Source organism: Rhinoderma darwinii, chromosome 9 (assembly GCF_050947455.1).
Source record: "Rhinoderma darwinii isolate aRhiDar2 chromosome 9, aRhiDar2.hap1, whole genome shotgun sequence".
Taxonomy (NCBI): domain Eukaryota; kingdom Metazoa; phylum Chordata; class Amphibia; order Anura; family Rhinodermatidae; genus Rhinoderma; species Rhinoderma darwinii.
Genome location: NC_134695.1, coordinates 30,702,745 through 30,728,715, shown reverse-complemented (window position 1 = coordinate 30,728,715; position 25,971 = coordinate 30,702,745). Strand labels below are relative to the sequence as shown.

The window sequence follows — 25,971 nt, the reverse complement described above, 5'->3', positions numbered from 1 at the left end:
AGGCATTTTTCTAGGGGTATAGTTAGCATTTTGACCCCACAGTTTTTTTGCAGAATTTTGTGGAATTAGTCTGTGAAGATGAAAATCACCTATTTTTCTGTGGAAACATAGAATTTTTTCATTTTTACAAGGAATAAAGGAGAAAAAGCCGCCCAACATTTGTAAAGCAATTTCTCCCGATTACGGCAATACCCCATATGTGGTCGTAAACTGATGTTTGGACCCACAGCAGGGCTCAGAAGGGAGGGAGCGCCTTTTGGATTTTGGAAGCAGATTTTGCTGGATTGGTTTTCAGTGCCATGTCGGGTTTGCAACGCCCCGGAGGGACCAAAACAGTGGAAACCCCCCAAAAGTCACCCTATTTTGGAATCTACACCCCTCAAGGAATTTTTCTAGGGGTATAGTGAGCATTTTGGCCCCTCAGGATGTTTTTTAGAGCTAGGGTGACCAAAAAACAGCGATTTTGGCGCTTTAAATTCTTTATTTATTACAGCGTTCACCGTGCTCAATAAATTCCGTTTTAATTTATTCTGCCGGTCGGTACGATTACGCCGATACCATATGTGTATAGTTTTTTTTAAGTTTTGCAGCGTTTGCACAATAAAATGAAGTTTCTATAAAATAATTTATTTTCTGGGACACGCTATTCTGAGCCGTAACTTTTTTATTTTTTCGTCAAAAAAGCTGTGGGAGGTCTTGTTTTTTGCGGGACGGGTTGTAGTTTTTATTGGTACCATTTTGGGGTAAATGCAACTTTTTGATCACTTTTTATTCTATATCTTGGGAGGGGTGGTGACCAAAAAATAGCGATGCTGACAGTTTTCAGTTTATTTTGTTTGTGGCGTTCACCGTGCGGAAAAATTAACATTATAGTTTCATAGATTGGGTCGTTACGAACGCGGCGATACCAAATATGTGTACTTTTTTTTAACGTTTTCATTTTTTCCCTATAATAAATGATTTATTATAGGAAAACAAAACCTTTTATTTTTACACTTTTATAAAACATTTTTATTAACTTTTTTTTACTTTTTACACTTTATATTTTTGTTTATTAACTTTTTTTTTTACTTTTTACACTTTCTTTTTTTGACCTGCAGCTCTGATCGCTGCTAGAATACATTACACTACCTAGGTAGTGTAATGTATTCCAACTGTCAGTGTGACGTCACAGTCACTTTGACAGTTGGTCTACGAGGATCAGCAGAGGCTGATCCTCATAGGCTGACATACATGGCAGACCTGGGGGCCGTTGTCTGGCCCCCAGGTGCCATCACAAGCATCAGAAGCCCCCACGATTGCATGGGGGCTGCTGATGCGCTACAAACCCGCTACATGCGGAGATTGCAATCGAGCCCCGCATGTAACGGGTTAATTGCCGAAATCAGCGGCGATGAGCCGCTGATCGGCAACACTGGAGAGTGTCCGCTGTCGGGGACAGCTGATCTCCAAGTTCCCGATGCACACTGTCGCCGACAGTGTGCATCGGGAACGACACAGTGACTTCCTGTCACTCTGACAGGAAGCCTATCAGGACCAGCCGAAGGTTGGTCCTGATGGGCTTCTGTCCATGGCAGACCCGGAAGCCATTGTTTGGCTTCCGTTTGCCATACTAACTATCGGCAGACCCCGCGATTTCGGACGGGGGTCTGCCGATATGTTAGAAACCCCTAAAATTCGGCGATTGCACCCGATCGCCGAATTTAAGGGGTTAATGCGCCGAAATCAGCGGCAAAGGACCGCTGGCCGGCAAGAGGGGAGTGTCAGCTGTCGGCGACAGCTGACCTCCTGGTTCCCGGTGCACACTGTCGCCGACAGTGTGCACCGGGATTAACTCAGTAACTGTACATCCTCGTGCGGGAAGTAACTTCCCGCAACGACGTACAGTTACGTCCTGGTGCGGATAGGGGTTAAATGGAATAAACATCGTGCGGTCCTCCCCATTTTTGATAACCAGCCAGATACAATATGGCAGCAGCCACAGCCTAGCATTACCAGGGTGGGAAGGCCCACTGTTTTCGGACTTTTCCAGCCTTATAATACCAGCCTGCGGCCGCCCCAGTGACCGACCTGCACTACAGATGGTCGGGTACTGGATCGTACCAAGCTCTTCCCCTGGTGGCGGTGGGTACCGGGGTAATAATGGTGGTTAGTGCTAGCCATTTCACTGGTTAACACCAAGCCTCGCCTTAGCACTGGACACTGTCAATCAGCCAGCTGCCATTACTAAAGCGGTAGTAATAAAGTTTAAAAAAATACAAGGACACAGAAAAATATTTTATTGAAACAAAACCCCCCACACACACAACCCTCATTAACCATTTTATTGAGAATAAAAAAGCCGTAATCTAAGTAGTCCTCGAATCCGACGTATTCCAACAACCAAGCCTGTAAAAAAAAACACAAACACACAAGAAAAATTTGTATCACATAAAAAGCAAAACAATTATTATTCTTACCTTTCCTGGGTCCAGCACTGGAGCCACAATGTCAGCGAGCTGGGCCCTATATCTAATCCCATCATGTGTGATACTGTCTGCTGAGCCACTGTATCTAATCCTATCATGTGTGATACTGTCTGCTGAGCCACTGTATCTAATCCTACCATGTGTGATACTGTCTGCTGAGCCACTGTATCTAATCTTATCATGTGTGATACTGTCTGCTGAGCCACTGTATCTAATCCTATCATGTGGAAGGCTTAGATACAGGGACCAACAGACAGTATCATCTAATCCTATCCATAGCTATAGGGTCGTATAGGTTCGTAGCACTGGATCCGTCATTTTGCCGGAAGCAATAGCGTAGTCAACTACACTATTTCTTCCGGCAAAACTACGGGTCCGGTGCACAAAAGAGACAAACGGAGACCACGGTCACCGACTCCGTCACCATTGAGATCAATGGTGATGGAAACCTCTGGTTTCCATCAGTGTCAGTTTGTGTCTACTCAGGGTCCCGTTCTGACGGAAACCTCCGACGGAACGTCAGAACGGGACCCCAATGCAGATGTGAATAGAGCCTTACTGTTTTTTTTACTTGTCCCCTTAGGGGACTTGAACCAGTGATCGTTAGATCGCTTGCATGCAATTGCGTGACACTGACACTCTCCTATAGGCAGGGATTCATAATAGTATAAAGATGGCAGACCTGGGGGCGCCAACTAACGGCACCCTGCGACTGCATGGTGGGGGGGCCGTTTAAATGTTACAGGGGGCTGCTCCACTCTTTCTAGTCATTTAAATGGCATAGTCGCAATTGATTGCGCCATTTAATGCGTTAAATTAGCGAGATCATGCTTAAGTGGAATCCAGCTCGTTACCCTGAAGTGTCGGTGGATGTCGGGAAGGGTTTAAAGTGAATGTCCTTACTATTTTATTTCATATATTTAAATCTTAATAGGTTTAAAATTATGCAGTAATTAACTTCTTAATATATCTTTAGTATATATTTATAGTGGTCAGAGCGCCATTTGGCCGGGTTCACACAATGTATTTAGTTGCAGAAAATCTGCAGCATAATACAGTAGCAGCAGAGTGGATGAGATATGAAGCCGGCACAGATAGAGTTAAATTACTAAATTATGGCTGCCTGCAGCCACCACTAGGTAGAACTGATATTTATTTTTTGTATTATAAAAATGCACAAAGAATTGCCATAAAATTGTATCTGTGTGAAATCAAGTCACACAGGCAATTGCAGTTTTAGTTAAAATTGCAGTCTAACAAACCATCAGGGCCAGAGAAAAAAAAGCCACAAACAAAAATATGTTGTGGGAACCTCATATTTCCCCGATTGAATAGCAGCCAACATCTATCCACATAATTTTTAGCAACCCCAAAACCACTGAAAATACATCACTAAAAACACCATGGAAGCTTGACCTGAACATTTTGTGAGAAATGAACCTAATTATTTATTCACACTGCCATAATGTATGAGAGACATAAATTCAGCACAAAAACTTGGATCGGATGCCGTCATGGGAAAGTAAGAGATCCAAAAACACCCATAAATATCATCTCTCAGCTGAGCCATCATACACCCATGTGAATAAACAGGATTTCTTAGTTTTTAAACAGCAACTCAAAATAAAGCTCAAAATGTATCATTTACCATGAGTACCGCCAGAAAATAACTTGACTATGGATGGAATTCAGTTTTATTTTATTGAAGCATGCAATGTTCAAGAATAGAAATCCTATAAGTATTAAATGAGATTAATTTTCCACTGCAGATCGCTCTGAGGCTCTGGACATCTGCTGGATGATACGAGGTACAGATGGAATTTGTTCTCATCAAATGAATGGTCCTCAGTTATCACTGAATGAATGCTGCTGTCGGCAAGGTCATGGTTGGGGTCCTAGGTGTCTCTCCTGCCCACCCAGGCATGGTAAGGATCTAAAAAAGCAAAAAGAAAAATCAATACACATTTAGGGTCAGTTCACACAGTTTTTTGAAACTGATTTAGACGCGTAAAGGGTGTCAGAATCGGCGCCAAAAAACTGTCAAAATTGCCCCCTATTGGTTTCGATGAGAGGCAGAGGCGTTTTTTCGCTCGCGGAAAAAAATAGCGGCATGTCTTTTCTTGCTGCGGTTTCCGCCTCTGACCTCCCTGTGAAATCAATTGGAGGAAGAAATAACCTGCAGTGCTAGTTTCTGAGCGTTTTTAGCTGCGTTTTTTGCCCATAGTCCTTGTATTAGCTCTAATGGCCGAGGGCAAAAAACGCTGCCAAAAAACGTGTAAAAATACATGCAGGCTGTTCAAAAATTGTCTTAAAATTCCTGAAGGCATTCTGAGTCAGATTTTTTCTGCGTCTGCGTTTTTTACGCGCGTATGTCATCCGTATGTCACGCGTTTTTTATGTCAGCAAAATTAACCTGCAGAAGGTGTTTTTTTTCCCTCATCATTTCCTTAGCAACTGTTGCGTGAATCACGGACAGCACACGGATAACGTCCGTGTGCTGTCCATTTTTTTCACGCACCCATTGACTTCAATGGACTGCGTGGTGCGCAAAAACGCACCAAATAGGACATGCAGTGAGTTTCACTCAACAGACACACGCAGCGTGAAAACAACCTATGTCAGAATTGCCCCAACGTTTTTAATAGGTCCGTGTGGTGTCCATGAAAAAAACGGACAGCACACGGATGTGAAATACGTTTGTGTGAATATAGCAAAAGGGCAAGTTCACGCGTAGTTATTTGGCGCTTTTTTTGATGCGGAAATTTGAAATTTGATTTCAATGGAAGGCTGAGGCGGTTTTTCCCCATGAGGGTTTTTTTCCGCTCGCAGGAAAAAACTTTCGGCGACATGCTCTTTCTTCCCACAGTTCCATATCTGACCACCCATTGAAATCAGTGGGAGGGAGAGAAAGCGTTTTTCGCAAAAATTTTTGCCTGCGGCGCTCAATGGTCGCAGCCGAAAAACGCAGTGAAAAATGCGACTAAGAAAGTGGAGGCAGGGCTAAATCTGCCTCGAAATTCCTGAAGGAATTACGGATCCATAATTGCGGATAAAATACTGACATTTATTGCCATGGACACCTTCCCGTATATTTACGTCAACTGCGCTATTGTTTTCGTGAAAAAAACGGAAACTTTAAGGAACGGAAACACACTGAAACTGAAGCATTACCATTAAAATCAATGGTAATGCAAACGTAAGCTGTAGTTTACGTTCATCTTTCCATTCATCAGTTCCTCTGACGGAAAGGGTAACCGGAACCGATGAACGGAACCTGAACGCTGTTGTGAAGAGGCCCTTAGCTAAGTTCCTAAAATACAATGGAGCAGCTGGTTTCTCCAGTAATAGTGCTTGGTATAGACCTTCTGAAAAGCAAATCTCCAGAGTAAGCTCTGTGTAGACATTGAGCCAGCATAAAATGCTGGGAGATTTCAGCTCTGCAGTCAGCAGAATTTTTAATGTAGTACTGGGCTATAATTTCGGATCAGAACAAGATAAGTACAAATGATTTTGAAAAGCTTTTTTGTTTTGATAAGTTTATTAAAGTTTCATTTTAAACTTTAAAAGAAAATATTTGACTATGTGAGGGAGGAAGTTTGGCCCGATGCATGTCTAGTGCCTGCACCAAATTTACAGATTGTGTGTTTTTTGAGACTTTTGTTATTATACCTAATTCCCAAATGTAATTAGAATTTAAATTTCGAAAAATATATATAATTTGTTCTTTTATTGTTTTTATTTTCTTTCAGCTTTGGTCTGCTCAATCTCTCACAGTGCGGCAAATTCATTCTGGGAGTTCAGTGCACATCACGTAAAAAGAAAATCACGCAGAGGTATAGCATATTTATTTCCCTGTTTATTATAATAATTTATTTATATTTAGACTTAAAGAGGCTCTGTCACCAGTTCATCACTTCCCTATCTTCTACCCAATCTAATAGGCACTTTAATGATGAAAACTCCTGTGTTTTTTGTTTAAAAAAAACGTTATTATTTTCGAAGTTATGTTCTTTTTTTAGAGTTATGCTAATTTTCTATTAATGGCTAACTGGCCATTTTTTTCTTTTTACCATGTGGGCGTTGTATAGAAAACTGTATGACGCAGATCAATCAGCGTCAAACACTTCTCTTCGGTCCAGCCCAGCGTGATTCACAGCCCAGCATGATCTCAGCTAGAATTGCGAGAACACGCTGTGACGTCACTTACTTCCGCAGGTCCTTCACCGGAGCGACGGAAGACGGACCAGACATCATCTCAAGCCGTGCCAGGATGATTATCCTCCTCAGGAGCAGCACCACAGCAGGGGGAGAGGTGACAGTAAGGGTATGTTCACACGATTAACAAAATACGTCTGAAAATACGGAGCTGTTTTCAAGGGAAAACAGCTCCTGATTTTCAGATGTTTTTTGAGCAACTCTCGTTTTGTGCTGCGTTTTTTACGGCCGTCTTTGGAGCTGTTTTCAATAGAGTCTATGAGAAAACGGCTCCAAAAACGTCCCAAGAAGTGTCCTGCACTTCTTTTGACGAGCCGTCATTTTACGCGCCGTATTTTGACAGGGACGTGTAAAATGACAGCTCATCTGCACAGAACATCGTAAGACCCATTGCAAGCAATGGGCAGATGTTTGCCGACGTATTGGAGCCGTCTTTTCAGGCGTAATTTGAGGCGTAAAACGCCTCCCTTACGTCTGAAAAGAGGTCGTGTGCACATACCCTTACAGGCTGGGATCATACTCCCTGCTAATAGTGTGAAAACACACAGAGCAATTCAGTTTCTATGGTCAATTTTTCTTTTCAATTAGATATTTAAAAGTTCATACTTACAAGTCGAATCCACAGCGAGGTAATCCCCCCTCAGTGTTATCCTCCACCCTTGGACCAGGGCCCGTCTGAAGCTGCATTAATGTGTTTATTTTTACACTGTTGGCTGCTTGAGCCGCAGAGCTGCTATTCTCACACAGGGCAGACATGCTGTAAAAAGTACACAGTGTATCCACCCTGGACGCTGCAGGGAATTCCAGCCGAAAAACCGCACCAAATTGTGGTGCAGTTTTTTATCTGGAATGTCTGCTGCGAAAAATAGCAGGTAGAAAAAAAAATCTCATACTTACCCGTAGTCATGGTGACGCGTTCCTCTGAAGTCCTGAAGCCCGACCTCCTGGGATGAAGTTTCATCCCATGTGACCGCTGCAGCCCGTGATTCGCTGCAGCAGTGACATGGGATGAAACGTCACCCCTGGAGGCAGGGGCGGATTAAGGTTTTTCAGGTCTCCCCCCCCCCGCGATCTCCGAAGACGCTGTACCGTACATATTTGCAGATTTCTTTTTAGGCGGCCACAGATCTGGCACGGTTTTAATTTAGCTGTAAAAGAAGAATGAGCCATACAGAAGAGAAAAAGCGGAATATTTTGAGACCCTGGTCAGGAGCTTTATAACTTTTTTTTATTTTTAAGTCAATGGAGTGGTGTGTGAAGGATTATTTTTTTGCGGGAGGAGTTATAGTTTTTATTGGCACCATGTAAAGTACCATATAATTGGTGAATTGGAAAAAACTGAGATTCCTCCATGGTTTTTTGGATTTAGTTTTTACTGTATATATTTACCTTCTCTTAAGGTAAAAGTAGATTTAACATATACTTTTACCTTAAGAGAAGGTAAATATATACAGAACCAGAACCAAGCTCAGCACATATATACAGCCCCAGAACCAAGCTCAGTACATATATACAACACCAGAACCAAGCTCAGTACATATATACAGCACTAGAAAAAAGCTCAGTACATAAATACAGCCCCAGAACCAAGCTCAGTACATAAATACAGCACCAGAACCTAGCTCAGTACATATATACAGAACTAGAACCAAGCTCAGTACATATAAACATCCCCAGAACCAAGCTCAGTACATATATACAGCTCAGTACATATATATAACTCCAGAACCAAGCTCAGTGTATATATATATATATATATATATATATATATACATATATATATATACATACAGCACCATAACCAAGCTCAGTACATATATACAGCACCAGAACAAATACAGTTCAGTACAGAGATCATTTGCAAATTCAGTTAAACCCCTGCCATATAAATTTGTACATCATAAAACGACAGCTCCCAGTATAGCCTGAACAATGGTTAGGATATGCTGGGAGTTGCTGTTTAACAAAAAGAATGCTACCATCCGTCATCTTGCTGCAGATCATACAGTGACTACAGTACTGATCAGTCACAGGTAGAATAAACATTTATATTGAGTGACTCACCGGTGACGTCTCAGATTCTTTTTCGTTCTTTTTCTCTTTTCATCTCCATCCGGTCCAGACCGCTGTGATTACTTCTCCCGGGCACGGCCCATTTCTGCAGTTTGCAGCTCAGATGTCTTCGGCTCCCTACTTTTCCAACATTTCCGCACCTGTAAACGAAGATAAAATTCTCATGATGCCACACTCTATGCTTCTAACTATAATAGTATCATACAATGAATATTATAGTACTATACATTGTACTCCTGAATATAATAGTATTATACACTGCGCCCCTGAATATAATAGTACTAGACACTGCACTCCTGAATATAATAGTACTATACACTGTGTCCCTGAATATGTGTGTGTGTCTGTGTGTATATGTCTGTGTGTATATGTCTGTGTGTATAGGAGACAGCATATCTATAGCACTACGACCCTACAAACTATGGATAGGATTAGATACAGTGGCTCAGCACAGTATCACACATGATAGGATTAGATAGAGTAGCTCAACAGACAGTATCACACATTATAAGATTAGATACAGTAGCTCAACAGACAGTATCACACATGATAGGATCAGATATAGGGACCAGCTCGCTGACATTGCTGTTCCAGCGCTGGACCCAGAAAAGGTAAGTATAAGAATTGTTTTGCTTTTTTATGTGTTACTAATTATTTTTGTGTGTTTGTGTTATTTTACAGGTTCGGTTGTTGGACTACGTCGGATTCGAGGACTACTTCAATGGTAGCGTTTTTTTTATTCTCAATAAAATGGTTAATGATGGTTGTGTTTGTTTTTTTATTTCAATAAAATATTTTTTCTATGTCCTTGTATTTTTTTAAACTTTATTATTACCGCCTTAATAGCTGCTGGCTGATTGACAACATCCATTACTAAGGCGAGGCTTAATGTTAGCAGGCAGAGAGGCTAACACTAACCCCCATTACCCCGGTACCCACCGCCACCAGTGGTACTGGGAAGAGCCGGGTACGAACCAGTACCCGACCATCTGTAGTGATGGTTGGGTACCGGGTCAGCCACAGGCTGTAGTGATGGTCGGGTACCGGGTCAGCCACAGGCTGGTAATATCAGCCTGGAAAAGGCCAAAAACAGTGACCCTTCCCCCCCTGGTAAGGCTAGGCTGCTGCTGTTGTATCTGGCAGGGTCCCCCCCATTTTTCATAACCAGCCAGCAGTAGCAGGTTAACATTACCAGGGGGGAAGGGATCACAGTTTTTGGCCTTTCCCAGCCTAATAATACCAGCTTGCGGCCACCCCATTGCCCGACCATCACTACAGATGGTCAGGTACTGGATCATACCCGGCTCTTCCCAGCACCCTTGGTGGCGGTGGGTACCGGGGTAATAATGGGGGTTAGTGTTAGCCTCTGTACCGGCTAACACTAAGCCTCGCCTTAATAATGGACACTGTCAATCAGCCGGTGGCCATTACTAAGGCGGTAGTAATAAAGTTTAAAAAACAAACAAAGACATAGAAAAAATATTTTATCGAAATAAAAACCACCCAGACAACCCTCATTAACCATTTTATTGATAATAAAAATGCCGTCATCAAAGTAGTCCTCGAATCCGACGTAGTCCAACGACCGAACCTGTAAAAAAAACACAAACACAACAAAAACGATTAGTAACACGTGTGGTAGGCTTATATACAGGGCCCATCAGACAGGATCACACATGGGCAATGTATCTAAGCCTACCATGTGCTTATGTAAGATGCTTAGATACAGGGCCCATCAGACAGGATCACACATGGGCCATGTATCTAAGCCTACCATGTGCTTATGTAAGATGCTTAGATACAGGGCCCAGCAGACAGGATCACACATGGGCCATGTATCTAAGCCTACCATGCGCTTATGTAAGATGCTTAGATACAGGGCCCAACAGACAGGGTCACACATGGGCCTTGTATCTAAGCCTACCATGTGCTTATGTAAGATGCTTAGATACAGGGCCCAGCAGACAGGATCACACATGGGCCTTGTATCTAAGTCTACCATGTGATTGGCTTAGATACAGGGCCCAGCAGACAGCATCACACAATCTGTGATCCTGTCTCATGGGCCCTCTAAGCCTGCTACATCGTAGGCTTAAAGGGATTGTCCAGTCCCTAAACATTGATGGCCTATCCTCAGGATAGGCCATCAATAGCTGATGGCTTGGGGTCCGTCTCCCGGGACCCCGCAATCACCTGTTTTGAAGGGGCCGCAGCACTCGTACGAGAGCTGCTTCCCCTTCATTTCACTTACTCGCTCACACTGTGAATCGCCGACACGGATTCACAATGTGAGCAAGTGACCGGAATGAAGGGGAAGCACCAGCTCTCGTACGAGCGCTGCGTCCCCTTCAAAACAGGTGATTGGCGGGGGTCCTGGGAGTCGGACCCCACCAATCAGCTTCAAGCAGAAGGGGTATTAAACTTACCCTGCTCTTCACTCAGGATGGTGGTAGGATAGAGCAGCATATACCTGGTGACAGATTCCATTTAAATTAGGTTCAATAGGGCTAGAACTTTAAAAATAAACGTAATTGTATTTGTGTTTACTGTAAATACTGTGCCGTTCCCACACCGCCAGAACCCTTACTTAATATGGCGTTGACTGGCTGCCACGATCACATGACATGAACAAATCACGTCATTGTGTAAGCAAGGTAAACAGAGATTACTCACCTGCAGTGCGGGAAGGGCTCCAATGCACAAAGCAAGGTCCATAAAGGCATGGTTGGGCGAGTTTGGTGTGGAAAAACTTGACTGGCCTGCACAGAGCCCTGACCTCGGCCCCATCGGGATGAACTATAACAGAGATTGTGAGCCAGCGCTCTCATCCAACATTAGTGTCTCATCTCAAAAATGCTCTTCTGGATTAATGGGCAAATATTCCCACAGACACACTCCAAAATCTTTTAGAAAGACTTACCATAATAGTGAAAGCTGTTTTAGCTGCAAAGTGGGGACCAACTCCCAGGGCCGCCATCAGGAATTTCTGAGCCCCATAAAGCAAAAGATTTGGGGCCCCCCACATTATATATATTTTACCCAAACACTTTATAATGGTTGCCTTTCTTGTTGTTTTGATCTATCGGAGCCGTATACTTGGAACTCGTACGGAAGTACGGAGCTGCGTGACATTCATTTGCATACCTTTTTCTTTTGCAATGTTTTTTTTGTAAAAAAAAGATGAAAAAATAATATCTTGCAAAATGTGAAGTAGGCTAAATGGAGAGATGGGCCAGACTCGAACAGGGGCCAAAGTTTCTATAAGTTCTCACTTATAAGGGTCCTACATGCCAATACTTCCTGACCCCTGTGGCCAATTCCCGGCTGCCGCATTCTCGATATACATAAATGGAAATGTGGCCACGTCCCCACTGAAATATTTGGAGAATGTGGGTGGGTGGGGGGATTGACAGATTGATTAGGGATCCCAGAGGTGGTATGTATGGAATATTGTGTAAAGAGTGAGTCCACACTTACAAGGTCACAGCGTGGCTGAAAACTGCGCCGACTTGCGATATTACTGCATGACGGCGCAGTTTTAAAATTGCTTGTTAATAACGGCACCAATTTGTAGTAAAACTGTTTGTCAGCGCAGTTTTTGGAAGCAATGCGGCCTTGCTGTTGTCACTACACGTGAACTCATCCTTAAGAAGGTTCCTTGTGGAATGCAATATGTGGGGAAAACTTCAACTCCCAGCAGGTCTTGAAGGTCTGCAGTTGTCAAGGCATTCTACGAGTTAGGCCTCATGCACACGACCGTAGTGTTTTTCTGGTCCGCAAATTCCAGGACCGTGTTCCGTGAAATGTCCTCCGCAGTTCATCCGTATGTAATCCGCAGTTCATCCGTATGTAATCCGCAAAAAGCGGATAAAAAAAAAAAGCCTAGGTAAAACAGGATGACGACAGAACTCATTCCCGGTCGTCGCCTAGCAACACTTCCGCAAATCCACAAACTGCGGTTGACACACGGAGGTGACCCACATTTTCCACGGGCCCATTGACTTCTATGTGCATGTCCGCATCGAATTTGCGGACCGTAATAAGACATGTCCTGAGTTTGTGCGGCACGGATTTGCGGACATGCAGGGACCCGTGAAAACACGGATAGTGTGTATGGGCCCATAGAAATGAATGGGTCCGCAATTCTCCCATGGATTTTCGGGGGAATTGCGGACGCAAAAACACGTTCGTGTGCATGGGGCCTTATAGTTCACCACAGAGGGGAAAGGGATGACCGGAATTAGAAGAAGGTGGGGGTGAACAGGGCATTTAGGGGGAGAAAAGGTAGGAGGAACTTTATGGGGGAGCAAAGGGTCAGAAGGTGCCAGGGGCAGTGTGAGCGGGGCAGGGACATGGAAGACAAAATGTGGCAGGGGCTCTGTGGGGGAGGGGGGACATAAGGTGGCAGCGGGCGGAAGGTGCCAGGTTTCTGTACGGGGGCTCTATTAGGGAACTGGGGACAGAAGCAGATGACTGGAGCTCTATGAGGGAGGGTGGGGACATGTAAGACAACAGGTGGCAAGGTTTTTCTAGGGAAGGGGTACACAGAAGGTTGTATGGCTTCTCTGGGAGGTAGGGGACAGGGAGATAGAAGGGGCAGGGTTTTTGTTAAGAGTGTGGACAAAGAAAGTGATGGGCTCTTCAAGGGGAGAGTTACACAGAAGGTGGTAAGCATACTGTGGGGGAAAGCAGATGGGGGCACAGAAGGGGGCAGGGGCTCTATGGAGGGGCAGGAGTAGGCACAAGGTAAAAGGTAGGCAAAGTCTCCCTACCTGGGAATGTTGCAGAGGCTGTGCTCACTGCTGGCTTGGCTGGCTCTGGTGCGCTGGTGAGGAAGGGCAGGCACTCAGGACTCCCGCTGGAGAGGAAGGGGGAGAAGTTAGCAGGAGATGATGGAGGAGGTGGCAGGCATTGGCAGATGGGCCCCTTTTTATTAGACTTGTGGTGGCCGGGCCATAAGTGCCCATGCAGCGTCAGCCTGCAGCAGGAAGCTGCTAGATGATTGGTGGTGGGGGGCGCCATTGAGGAGGTATAGCCAGGGGAGGGAAGATATTGCTGACCTGTCACTGAGCCTGGATGTCATCACAGCCAGCCTATGCGTCTAATAATAAATTGAATAGTTTGATAAATATCATATCCAGTTTATTACATGGATTCACAGGCTGGCTGAGATGCTGAATGCTGCTTATATGGTGGGAGGCCAGAGACCCACTCCTGGCTTAGGGGCCCACCACGGGATTCACCAGCTTTCCGGTGGGTCAGTCTGAGCCTGATCCATAGGGCCCTGCTTTACTGTAGCAGAGCTACTGTCTGCTGTTACAAGGGCCCGTGCAGTTTCCATTAAGTGTAACTACATGGTACTCAGTTACCAAGAGTGACAGGCAGCAACAGCAGTCCTCTATTTTTTTTTTTTTTCTATTTCAGCCGGGCCCCTGACTGCAGTACCAGCCATACTGTCCCTGCCAAATCCATATAAATGCCTATGGATTTAGAATGGGATGTCATAAAAGCTCCTGTAGGTGTAATGTGTAGGTGTCCCAATACTTTCGTCCATTTAGTGTATATTTTAGATTATATGTATCACAATAGAGCAACTTGCATACAGAGGCAGTAGTATAAAAGAAGCCCTGGTGAAAGGAGGCATAATGTTTAAACATTACAGACTCATTCAATCTCATTATGCCTTCAACCATTTAAAAACCTTGAGTACCATAGGGCTTTTGGTTATGTCAATCAGTGGGTCATTGGTAGTACTAGCTCACGGACCTCCACTGCTGGTTTCTTCTGACAAGTGTCAATGACCTTCCTTGAATATATGCAAAGGTCAATTGTACGTTAAAATGACTAAAGAATAGGTTTTAATTTTAAAGACTTAAACTTGACTTACTAGTCTAAATTTGCAGGCAGAATTCTGGCGCACATGACGCGCACCACATATCTTCAGGCTGGGTTCACACGACCTAGTTTCAGACGTAAACGAGGCGTATTATGCCTCGATTTACGCCTGAAAATACGGCTCCAATACGTCGGCAAACATCTGCCCATTCATTTTTTTTTTATAAATTCTTTTATTTATCAATTTTTACAAACAAATATGTCACGTTAATGCCAAAAGAATATGCAACCATATAGTACTTCGGCACACCGGCCGGCATATGTGGTCATCCTGTATGGTAGATGTACAAACAGAGTATTGTCAAACAATAATTGGGGCTAATCCCCTGCATCCTGAACCTGCAGACATGCATTAAGGCCCACAGCGAAACATATCTTAGAAGGAAGTATAAAAAAGGAGAAAAGAGGAACGACAGAGGAGGGAAAGGAAGGGACGAGTTCCGTTGTTATATGACATGCAGAAAGTACAAATCAAGAGACTACGATGTTCCTGAATTCCAAAGATGATTTAAACCTGACCCAATGATACCAAGTCTTAAGGAACTTGGCGTGAGTACCTCTCATAGATGCCGTGAGATCCTCCATCCTCATGATCTCCTGTATCTTATCGAACCACATGCTGAGCGACGGCGCACAAGATTGTCTCCACAGCGCTGGTATGCAGGCCCTGGCAGCATTCACCAGATGGCGGACCACAGAGCGACGATATGAGAACAACGGGACCTCGCACAGATGGAGCAAGAAGAAGGCCGGTGTACACGGGAGTGGGAAGTCAGTGAATTTGGAAGTGATACGCCACACTTCTGACCAAAGGGCAGTCAGCCTCGGGCACTCCCGAAAGACATGTAGTATCATTCCCACCTCGTCACCACATCTCCAACACAGCGGGGAGACCGCCGGAATCATTGCATGTAATCTGGAAGGCACCCTATACCAGCGCGTTAAAATTTTAAATCCCGCTTCCTGATACCTGCTGGCCATGGATGATTTATGTGTCATTGTGTACACCCTATCTTGCTGTTCAGCCGAGAGTGTGATTCCCAAGTCCTTTTCCCACCGGAGCAAATATGCAGGTGTGGAGAGGGTAGATGGAGAGATCAGTAGGGAGTATAATCTGGATAGTGTGTGACGCAACGAACCGGTGCCCACGCAGAGGAGTTCAAACAGAGTTTTGTCCCGAGCATGTTCCGCAGGGTTAGGTAAGGACACCAGGAAGTGTCTCAGCTGAGTGACCTGCCAGGGAGTGAGGGAGAGAGGGTCTGTCAAAGACCTCAATTGCGGGCCAGACAATATAATCTTAAATACATGACATTCATTCAATTATTTTCCATTATTTATTCCATTGGAATGTCACCTTGTACTGCAATTGACAAACCCAGGACTAAAGGCAATCAACTAGGCATACCCATTGAACATAATTCAGTTGAAATTCCTTGTTGCATTCTATTAGGCATAATATTCTATTGAGTTGAAAGTCCTTATTGCATTCTATTCTATTTGGCCCCATGCACACAACCGTAAAAACCATATATCTAAGCTTACTACAAGGCGGGCTTAGACACAGGACCCCAGCAGACAGTAATCTTATACTGTATAAGAACCCTATACCAGCGCGTTAAAATTTTAAAACCCGCTTCCTGATACCTGCTGGCCATGGACAATTTATGTGTCATTGTGTATATCCTATCTATTTGTTCCGCCGAGAGTGTGATTCCCAAGTCCCTTTCCCACCGTAGCAAATATGTGGGTGTGGAGAGGGTAGATGGGGAGATCAGTAGGGAGTATAGTTTGGATAGTGTGTGACGCATCGAGCCAATGCCCACGCAGAGGAGTTCAAAGTGAGTTTTAACTCGAGCATATTCCGCAGTGTTAGGCAAGGACACCAGGAAGTGTCTCAGCTGAATGATCTGCCAGGGAGTAAGGGGGGGGAGGGTCTGTCAAAGACATCAGTTGCAAGCCAGTCATCCATGACTCCCCGTGCAGGTAATGAGAGGTGGGGCCCCTACCTGCCTGCAACCAGTTCCTAAATGGACACCCCTTCCGCCCTGGAGGAAACGCCGGGTTGCCCAGGGCTGGAAACATGAGGGACGGAGAAGGGGAGATCTCTGTCCGAGGAAAGACCTTAGACGCAACTGCCAGTGAGGGCCCTATCGTCGGGTGTGTCCTTGCTGGCAGAGGGGTATCCCTGCCCAACCAAGGCAGGGCCTGCAGGGGGACAGCCATAGAAGACTGTTCCATCGACACCCATTGTTTGTCCTCCGTGTGGCGGAACCAATCCAGGATGCGCGCCAAGTGCGAGGCCTGATGGTAGGAGACGAAGTCAGGGAGCCCCACGCCCCCTTCACTCTTAGAGCGAAAAAGCGTGGAGCGGGCTATACGGGCCGGTTTCCTCACCCAAATGAAGCAGTGGAGTAAGGACAACAAAGCTCGGAAGAAAGTGCGGGGAATGTGGATCGGTAGAGCTTGGAAGAAGTACAGTATCCGTGGGAGAATGTTCATTTTTAAGATTGCACATCTGCCGAACCACGTGAAGGTACCCTTCGTCCAGGAATCCAAATCGCTCTTTACACGCTGAAGGAGAGGAGGATAGTTAACTGCATAAAGGCGAGAGAGATCCCTGGAGAGCTGGACCCCCAAGTATTGAAGTGAGTCTCTGGCCCACTTAAAGGAAAATGACCCCGACAGGTCATCCTCTAGGGACTGCGGCAGCGATATGTTGAGAGCCTTTGACTTCTGATGGTTAATTTTGAAATTTGACAGTTTCGAGTATCTACTCATCTCCGCCATGAGGTTGGGCAAGGAGATCCTGGGCGCAGTGAGGAAAAACAGAAGGTCGTCCGCATACGCAGCCACTTTATGGGATCTTCCACCCACTGATACACCCGCTATATCTGGGTTTAAGCGAACCCGACAAAGGAAGGGCTCCAAGCACAAAATAAAAATCAAGGGCGACAGGGGGCATCCCTGCCGCGTACCTTTGGAGATAGAGAGCGGAGAAGATAAGGTACTGTTAACCTTAACCCTGGCAGAAGGAGATGAGTAGAGGCTCGAAATCCATCGCATCATGTGGGAACACAGCCCGATGTGCCGCAAAGTGGCCGACATGAAGTCCCAGTCTACCCAGTCAAATGCCTTCTCCGCGTCCGTGGACAGCAGTAGTGTGGGCAGAGACGAGGCAGCCGCGTGATTAATTGCCCTAGTGGTGTTATCCCTAGCTTCCCTAAGGGGCATGAAGCCCACCTGGTCATAGTGGATCACACTGTGGAGAAGGGGTGTGAGCATATGGGCCAAGATCTTTGCGAACAGCTTGAGGTCTACATTAAGCAGTGAAATGGGGCGGTAATTTTGGCAGCTGGTGGGGTCCTTTCCTTCTTTGGGTATAACCGTAATGTATGCCCGCAGGGCATCCTGAGGGAGAGAGCACCCGTCTGTGAGAGAGTTATAGGCCTGCAGGAAATGAGGCGCGAGAAGATCTGAACAAACCTTGTAGTACTGAATAGGGAGACCATCCGGGCCCGGCACCTTCCCCACCGGAGAGTCCTTCAGGGCCCAGGACCACTCCTCTGGCGAAATCGGCTCTTCCAGAGCCGCTAGAGCTTTCTGCGGGATACTTTTCATCCCCGAGGAGCGGAGATATGCCTCCCGTCTAGTTCCCCCATCTGCGGTAGGAGAGGTCCGCGGGAGATTGTAGAGTGAGTGGTAGTACGCCCGGAAGGCTTCCGAGATGTCCTGGGGGCGGTGCAAACCCCCAGCTCCAGGGACCTGTACCTGGGGGACATAGGTACGTGACCTAGTTTTCCGCAATGCCCGTGCCAAAGTCCTACCTGGTTTGTTACTGAATTCGTAGAAATGTCGTTTACACTTTACTAGGGAGGCCCTAACCTTAGCAAGACAAAGAGAACGGACCTCAACACGCAACTGCCCCAACTCCGCCCCCACCACCCGGTCCAAGGAAGCCTTGTGGGACTGCTCGAGGTGTATACGAGATAACAGTTCACTCAAGTGAGCCGTCTGCTCCCTTTTAAGTTTAGATCCGATCCGGATGAAGGAACCCCGGATCACGCACTTATGTGCCTCCCAAACACTAAGCGGACTTACATCTGGGGATACATTCGTAGCAAAATACTCCCGTAGGTCCCTGTGTATTTCTGAAATTACCGTCGGGTCCTGCATGAGCGAATCATTTAACCGCCACTGCCAGGAGCGAGGGTGGGCTGCAGGGAGACAGAGAGAGAGTGTGATGAGGGCGTGGTCCGAGAAGGTTATGTTATCTATAGAGACTGAGGAGAGGTTCGAGAGATGGGAGTGGCGCAGGAAGAAGTAGTCTAGTCTGGTGTATGTGTTGTGGGGGGCCGAAAAGAAGGTGTAGTCTCTTGTCGTCGGGTGCATAAGCCGCCACGCGTCTATCAATTGGTGTTCATGTAACAACCGACGCACCCGGCGGTGTGCCGACCTGAATAACGACGAGTGTCCACGTGTGGAGTCTATAGTCGGGTCCAATGTAAGGTTCAGGTCCCCCCTAGTATGAGAGTGCCTTCCAAAAAACCATCCAACTCCGTCAAGACCCCTTCAAAAAAGGCGACCTGATTGGTGTTAGGGAGATAGCATGTGGCCAATGTGAACAGTGTGTTAGCCAACCTACCCTTCACGAAGATATACCGTCCCGCTCCATCTGTACGAGTCTCCACGTGCTCCCACGGAAGAGAACGAGAGATCAAGATAGAGACCCCCTTGGTCTTGGAGCCCCTCCGTGTAGTGAAAGTCCGTCAACCGTGGAATGCCGTCCGCCCGGAAGTGAGTTTCCTGGAGGAACGCCACATGCGCTTTCTTTTTCCATAGAAGACGGAGGATGGAGGATCTCTTCTCTGGAACGTTCAGGCCCTGTGCATTCAGGGAAACAACCGTAATGTTAGACATGTGGAGCCACAGTAGGAAAACAAAAAGGGGGAGAAAGGCGGGGATGCCCATTCATTTGAATGGGTTTGCCGACGTACTGTGCCGACGACCTGTCATTTACGCGTCGTCGTTTGACAGCTGTCAAACGACGACGCGTAAAATGACTGCCTCGTCAAAGAAGTGCAGGACACTTCTTTGAAACTTAATTTGAGCCGTTCTTCATTGAATTCAATGAAGAACAGCTCAAATGATCGGCCGTCAAAGACGCCTCGCAAAATGCGAGGAGGAGCTTTTACGTCTGAAACGACGCAGCTGTTTTTTCCTGAAAACAGTCTGTAATTTCAGACGTAAAAGCCAGTTAGCGTGTGCACATACCCAAAAGTGTTTTAGGCACTTTTTTTGCAACCCATCTGACAAAGGACGTGGTTTAGTGGAAAGGGGCGTGGCCTAAAACTTTGCATATTGCGCCAAAATTTTGTCGCTAAAAAAGTGGTCTACAGTAAGCCAACCAACAGGTATAAAGTTAGGCAGTAGTGTCTAAAGATGCGCCAAATATATTATCCAGCCGGAGCCACTGATGAATCTAGAGATAACTAGATATTGCTTGATGCGCCTATGTATTATTTTCTCTTTTACTATGCAGCTTGATATAAACACGTATAAGTGTTATTAATAACAAATATGTTAATGTTTTAGGCAATATTCTATAATTTTAGTCACCCAATTCTGTAAACCACCCTCCTCTTACCATTTTTCCCAGAGTTATTGTCATTTTTACTATTTAGTTGTTTCATAACACACAATTTCGATGTCTCATTTTAGATGATGAGAGCTCAGAGGAGCTGTCTGAGGAGTGTCATTGTGTCAATGGCCGTTGTGTGAGAGGTTCTCATGGGTTCTCATGTGAGTGCCAGAGTGGCTTCCAAGTAGATATCACTGGAACACGCTGCAATGGTGAGACAAAACACTTACTAAATAAATGAATTTTTTGTTGTTGTTGTTAGCAATATTTCTGTTGATTGTTCTTAGAGTTTTCTTTTTTTTTAAATAAACCTCACATTTTTAGCTAGTGGTGGCTGCATTGAGTTGTTGTTACATAACATAAATACTGTGGTACCCCCAAAATGATGGAATAAACTTATGTAATTCTTTTTCACTGTAGATATAATGTTATGATAATTCTACTACATACAGTATAACATTAAGGGTATGTTCACACGCACTAATTACGGACGTAATTCGGGCGTTTTTGCCCCGAATTACGTCCGAAAATAGCGCCTCAATAGCGTTGACAAACATCTGCCCATTGAAAGCAATGGGCAGACGTTTGTCTGTTCACACGAGGCGTATATTTACGCACCGCTGTCAAATGACGGCGCGTAAATAGACGCCCGCGTCAAAGAAGTGACCTGTCACTTCTTTGGCCGTAATTGGAGCCGTTATTCATTGACTCCAATGAATAGCAGCGCCAATTACGTCCGTATTGGACGCGGCGTTCAAGTGCCTGCACATGCCGTTACGGCTGAAATTACGGGGATGTTTTCAGGCGGAAACATCCCCGTAATTTCAGCCGTTACGGATGCTGCCGTGTGAACATACCCTTAGGGCTTGTTCACACTGTACAGATTTGATGTAGATTTTGGATGCATTTTTCAAACCAAAACAAGAATTGGTTCTTAGGGCATGACCACACATGGCGGAATTCCTCCGCAACTGTCCGCATCGATGCCGCACAGAATCTGCGTTGCAGATTCTGCAGCGGATCTGCACAAAATGTGCAGTACATTGATGCGGACTAGCTGCTGCAGACTGCGGGAAAAGTGCTTCCCTTCTCCCTATCAGTGCAGGATAGAGAGAAGGGACAGCACTTTCCCTAGTGAAAGTAAACGATTTTCATACTTACCGGCCGTTGTCTTGGTGACGCGTCCCTCTTTCGGCATCCAGCCCGACCTCCCTAGATGACGCGCCAGTCCATGTGACCGCTGCAGCCTGTGCTTGGCCTGTGATTGGCTGCAGCCGTCACTTACACTGAAACGTCATCCTGGGAGGCCGGACTGGAGACAGACGCAGGGAGTTCTCGGTAAGTATGAACTTATATGTTTTTTTACAGATACATGTATATTGGGATCGGTAGTCACTGTCCCGGGTGCAGAAACAGTTACTGCCGATCGCTTAACTCTTTCAGCACCCTGGACAGTGACTATTTACAGACGTCTCCTAGCAACGCTCCCGTCATTACGGGAGCCCCATTGACTTCCTCAGTCTGGCTGTAGACCTAGAAATACCTAGGTCCAGCCAGAATGAAGAAATGTCAAGTTAAAAAAGCAAGACGCATCCGCAGCACACATGACATGTGCATGACAGCTGCGGACTTCATTGCGGAACTTAGAATCTCCATTGAAGTCAATGGAGAAATTCCGCCATGAGTCCGCCACTGCTCCGCAACAGACAGAGCATGCTGCGGACACCAAATTCCGCTCCGCAGCCTATGCTCCGCAGCGGAATTGTACGCATCGTGTAAACGAACACTGCTAAATTAAAGTGAAAGTCAATGGAGAAACGGCTCCGCTGCGGATTAACGCTGCGGAGTGTCCGCAGCGGAATTTAAGTGGAATTCCGCCATGTGTGAACCCGCCCTAAGAGAGGAGACCCTTTATATATTTCTTCTGTTTAGGTTCCGTTCCTGGTTTTGGTTTCAAAAATATCCGAAAAATCTACATCAAATCTGCACTGTGTGAACAAGGCCTAAGGGATAAGCCTAGAATATATAAGGGTATACCAAAATATAAAAAGAAGTATAGTAGTAGAACCTTGCAACTGTTTCATGTAATTATTTTAATTTTTCCTTGGTCTGATAGATCTGGATGAATGTAGACAGAAGAACCCAAGAGGAGCTCTCTGCAAAAACAGCCGTTGTACAAACACATTGGGGTCATTCCGATGTGTGTGTAAATCAGGTTACACACGATCTCGTCATCCTCACATATGTGTGCCACAGAGGAAAAGATAGCATGGTTCACACAGTCACTAGATAATTACCGGTATGCAACTAGTCTGTACGGACATGTCTCAACGAAGTGACACTCACGAAAGCTCCATCATGAAAAGAGAAATGTGATGTGAATTAAAGTATTGAGAAATTTGTTTGTTGCGGTAAATCTTTGTCCAACAGTCAACTAGTTTACCAGACTCATACTCTCATTGTCTAAATATTTCAAATAGGGGACCTATGTACCATGCTCTTGTAAAGGCAGAATTCTCTCCATCTGTGTCCGGCAGTAGGGACCATTGCAAGAGTCTATATATGTATATAGGTCTATACAGGTGAGGAATATATGCTATCTGGAATGCATGACAAATATAGTATTCAAGATTTGGGTATTTCTATCATTTAGATCATATTGTAAATATATATAAAGCTACATTATTTAAAGGCTTTTACCGTTTCAGACAACTGTTTTAAAGGCAAATGCATGTTAACCCTTTCACTGCTGAGACAATTTTGACACACAAATAAATTCTGAATTCCAAAAATCAAAAAGATAATTTTATACACACACGACCGCACGCACGCACGCACGCACGCACACGCGCCACCCAGCACTTAACTCTCAGTGGCACCATAATGCAATGTAATGAGTGTCTTCATACAACTGTAATGTTTTATTAAAAAATTCATACAAATTTATATTTGTGGCTAAAAGCCTGATCTTTCTTCCTCCTGTCACTTGCAGTACATAGATACAAAACCGGGAAATAAAACGTAATTCTGCTCCCAGGATATTGAATCTAGAGCTTTGATCCTGGTAACATTTGAAAGAGAAGATTCTAGGCTTTATTATGATATTAGAAAGCTGTTAAAATCATGACATATTACACATTTCCTTGGAAGTAAAAGGGTTAAGGCATCCTCTGACTAATGCATATGGATTAAAGTGATTTTAAAAAGAATAGTATATATATATTTTTTGTATGCAAGTCAATGGCAAATGGATCCAAATGTATGGGATTTAATTTGCATTTATTTACGCAGTATGTTTGGATTTATGTTAAGAAAATAACGGCAAACAAACCACAGATCTGTCAAATGGATGCCCACTATGCAAATGTATGCCAAATGTGTACCTTTTATGTCTGATGATTGACTAAGGCTGAGTTCACACAGAGTTTTTTGCAGGAGGAAAATTCTGCCTCAAAATTCCATTTGGGATTTTGAGGCAGATTTGTCCTTTCCTGCACGGCGATTGCCGCGATTTTCGCCGCGTTTTTTGCCCGCGGCTATTGAGTGCTACGGGCAAAAAAACTCAGCGAAATACACTCTCTCTGCCTCCCATTGATGTCAATGGGAGGTCAGAGGCGTAAACGCGGGAAAATAGGGCATGTCCCTTCTTTCTCCTGCGAGGCGGTTTTACTGCTCGCGGGAGAAAACCGCCCCCGCCTCCTATTGAAATCAATGGGAGGCATTTTCGGCCGGTTTTTGACGAGTTTTGTGGAGCGTTTTCCGCTCCAAAAAGCTAGTCAAAATACTCAGTGTGAACAGGCCCTAAAACATGTGGTTGAATAGAACCTCTATTTAGAGAACACTCCAGGCAAACATACTGTGTTATGCCTAGTGCAGGGCCTGGGGATGGTGCACGCGACAGAGATTCTCACTTTTGTCTATATGTCATTTACCTCCCCCTCAGGCCCCGCACCAGGCATAACACAGTGTATCAGTTTTGCCTGGAGTTCTACTAGATATGCTATTTTTTATAACTACCAATGATATAACAGTTATTTATAGCAAAACTTTCTCACAGATCAATGCTTTAGGGCATTATAAATCTTGTAGATGCCATCACCCATCCATTATAATCTGGCTATAAAGCCGCATACCCTTCCCCACCAGATTATTGAACAGCACTGCGCCCAGTTTCATTATATACTAAGATAAGCACCAATGTTTTCGTGGATGGGGTGATGTTTGGCATTTTGCACTAATAATGGACTGCAGTGGTATCTTCATCTGCAGCTGATATTATTACTTTGGTATTGGTGCTTTGTAGGAAAATAGATACCATAATGATGAAAAGGGTTTAAAAGAATGAAGAGAGATAGAAAACCCACACCTTCTATCCAAGCTGATGACAAACAAGCAACGTGTGGATAATTTTGGAACAAGCCTAATTTCATCCAAAAATAGCCCCCTTTTATTAAAGGTAAAATAAATAATATGAATATTGTACTAACTTTTGCTGCCCACTATATGCATACAATTATCACACGCAGGCACGCACGCACGCACGCACACGTATAGGGAGATTAAAAAAAAAACTTAATGGAACTGGATTTCTGGTATCAATGAAATTCCATTTCTCATACAGGCCAAACATATGCCAAAAGGAGACTTTTGCCATACATTTGGTGACTAAAAGTCTATGGGCAGGTTAGAAGCCCCGGCATATATGCAGAACGTTTACCCCAGACGTGATGTGAACCTAGCATAAGCAAGACTTCTTCAGGTTTCTGGACCGGTCATCACATTGACCATGGTGCTGTGCTTCTCATTGACATGTTAAATTCACAATACTGCTATTTTATACATACATCCTCTCTCTTTATTGTATTGCTTGTGTGAAATGTATTGGACTTATTAAAAAATACATGTATTTATTATTTTGCAATGTTATGATGTCATATTTATGATTTATTCAGTATTTTGCATAGGTTGATCAACTTTGTATACACACATATCAGAATATAATATAACAATAAAACATGATAGTTTAAATTTTTTTTCATTGAACAGTGCTGTACAGTCTTTACGGTCATGAATGATATTTTGTAGTGAGTTTCTATCTCTGTGTACGGTTAAGGTGGGAGCTAACGTGCCAGAGAAGAAGTATTTCCTTTTCAGCGCTAGTGCTATCTGGCTTCAATCATTGTTTCAATGTAACGTTTTGCTACATTACAGATCTATGCTTGTTTATTGATTATTCCAATAACCATTTTGTTTGGACTTAAGCAAGTTACAGAATTCTGATATATTTGTAATCTTCTAAACTTTACACTTGTCGATACTTACGGAGTATGAGAGATACTGGGGAACGAGTGTTGCATTTAAACTTTTGGGCATTAAAATAAAGACAACATTTTTACATTGTCATGTTTCCATAGGCTTCCAAGTTGTTGTTTTTTCACAAAGAATCAAAAGGATAAACAAAGGTATATGTGACTTACATTTATTTAAATACCTCCATTAATTAATAACTTAACATTTTTGAAATCTCTCATTGCTTCTCTAATATGTACGGTATAATGTGTGCTTTTCTTGCTACTCTAATGCTAGCCTGGCCTTACTGTATTAAGGAGGTTTATAAATATAAACGAATGGCCTATGCATAAAGTCTGTGGGGGCCCGGTTACAAGGACCCCCCAATGATCA

The 25,971-nt window shown here is 44.5% G+C and overlaps 1 protein-coding gene across 1 annotated transcript in view; it reads left to right on the top strand.

The window, feature by feature from the left end:
* LTBP3 (latent transforming growth factor beta binding protein 3) overlaps positions 1–22,690 on the top strand; it is a 153,051-nt gene extending 130,361 nt beyond the window's left edge. Inside the window, exons 21-24 of the mRNA XM_075837463.1 lie at positions 4,238–4,393; positions 6,218–6,301; positions 20,370–20,501; positions 22,406–22,690. Coding sequence (XP_075693578.1) covers positions 4,238–4,393; positions 6,218–6,301; positions 20,370–20,501; positions 22,406–22,557 — 524 coding nt within the window. The 3' untranslated portion in view covers positions 22,558–22,690. The remainder of the gene's footprint in view (positions 1–4,237; positions 4,394–6,217; positions 6,302–20,369; positions 20,502–22,405) is intronic.
* Positions 22,691–25,971: the final 3,281 nt, after the last annotated feature.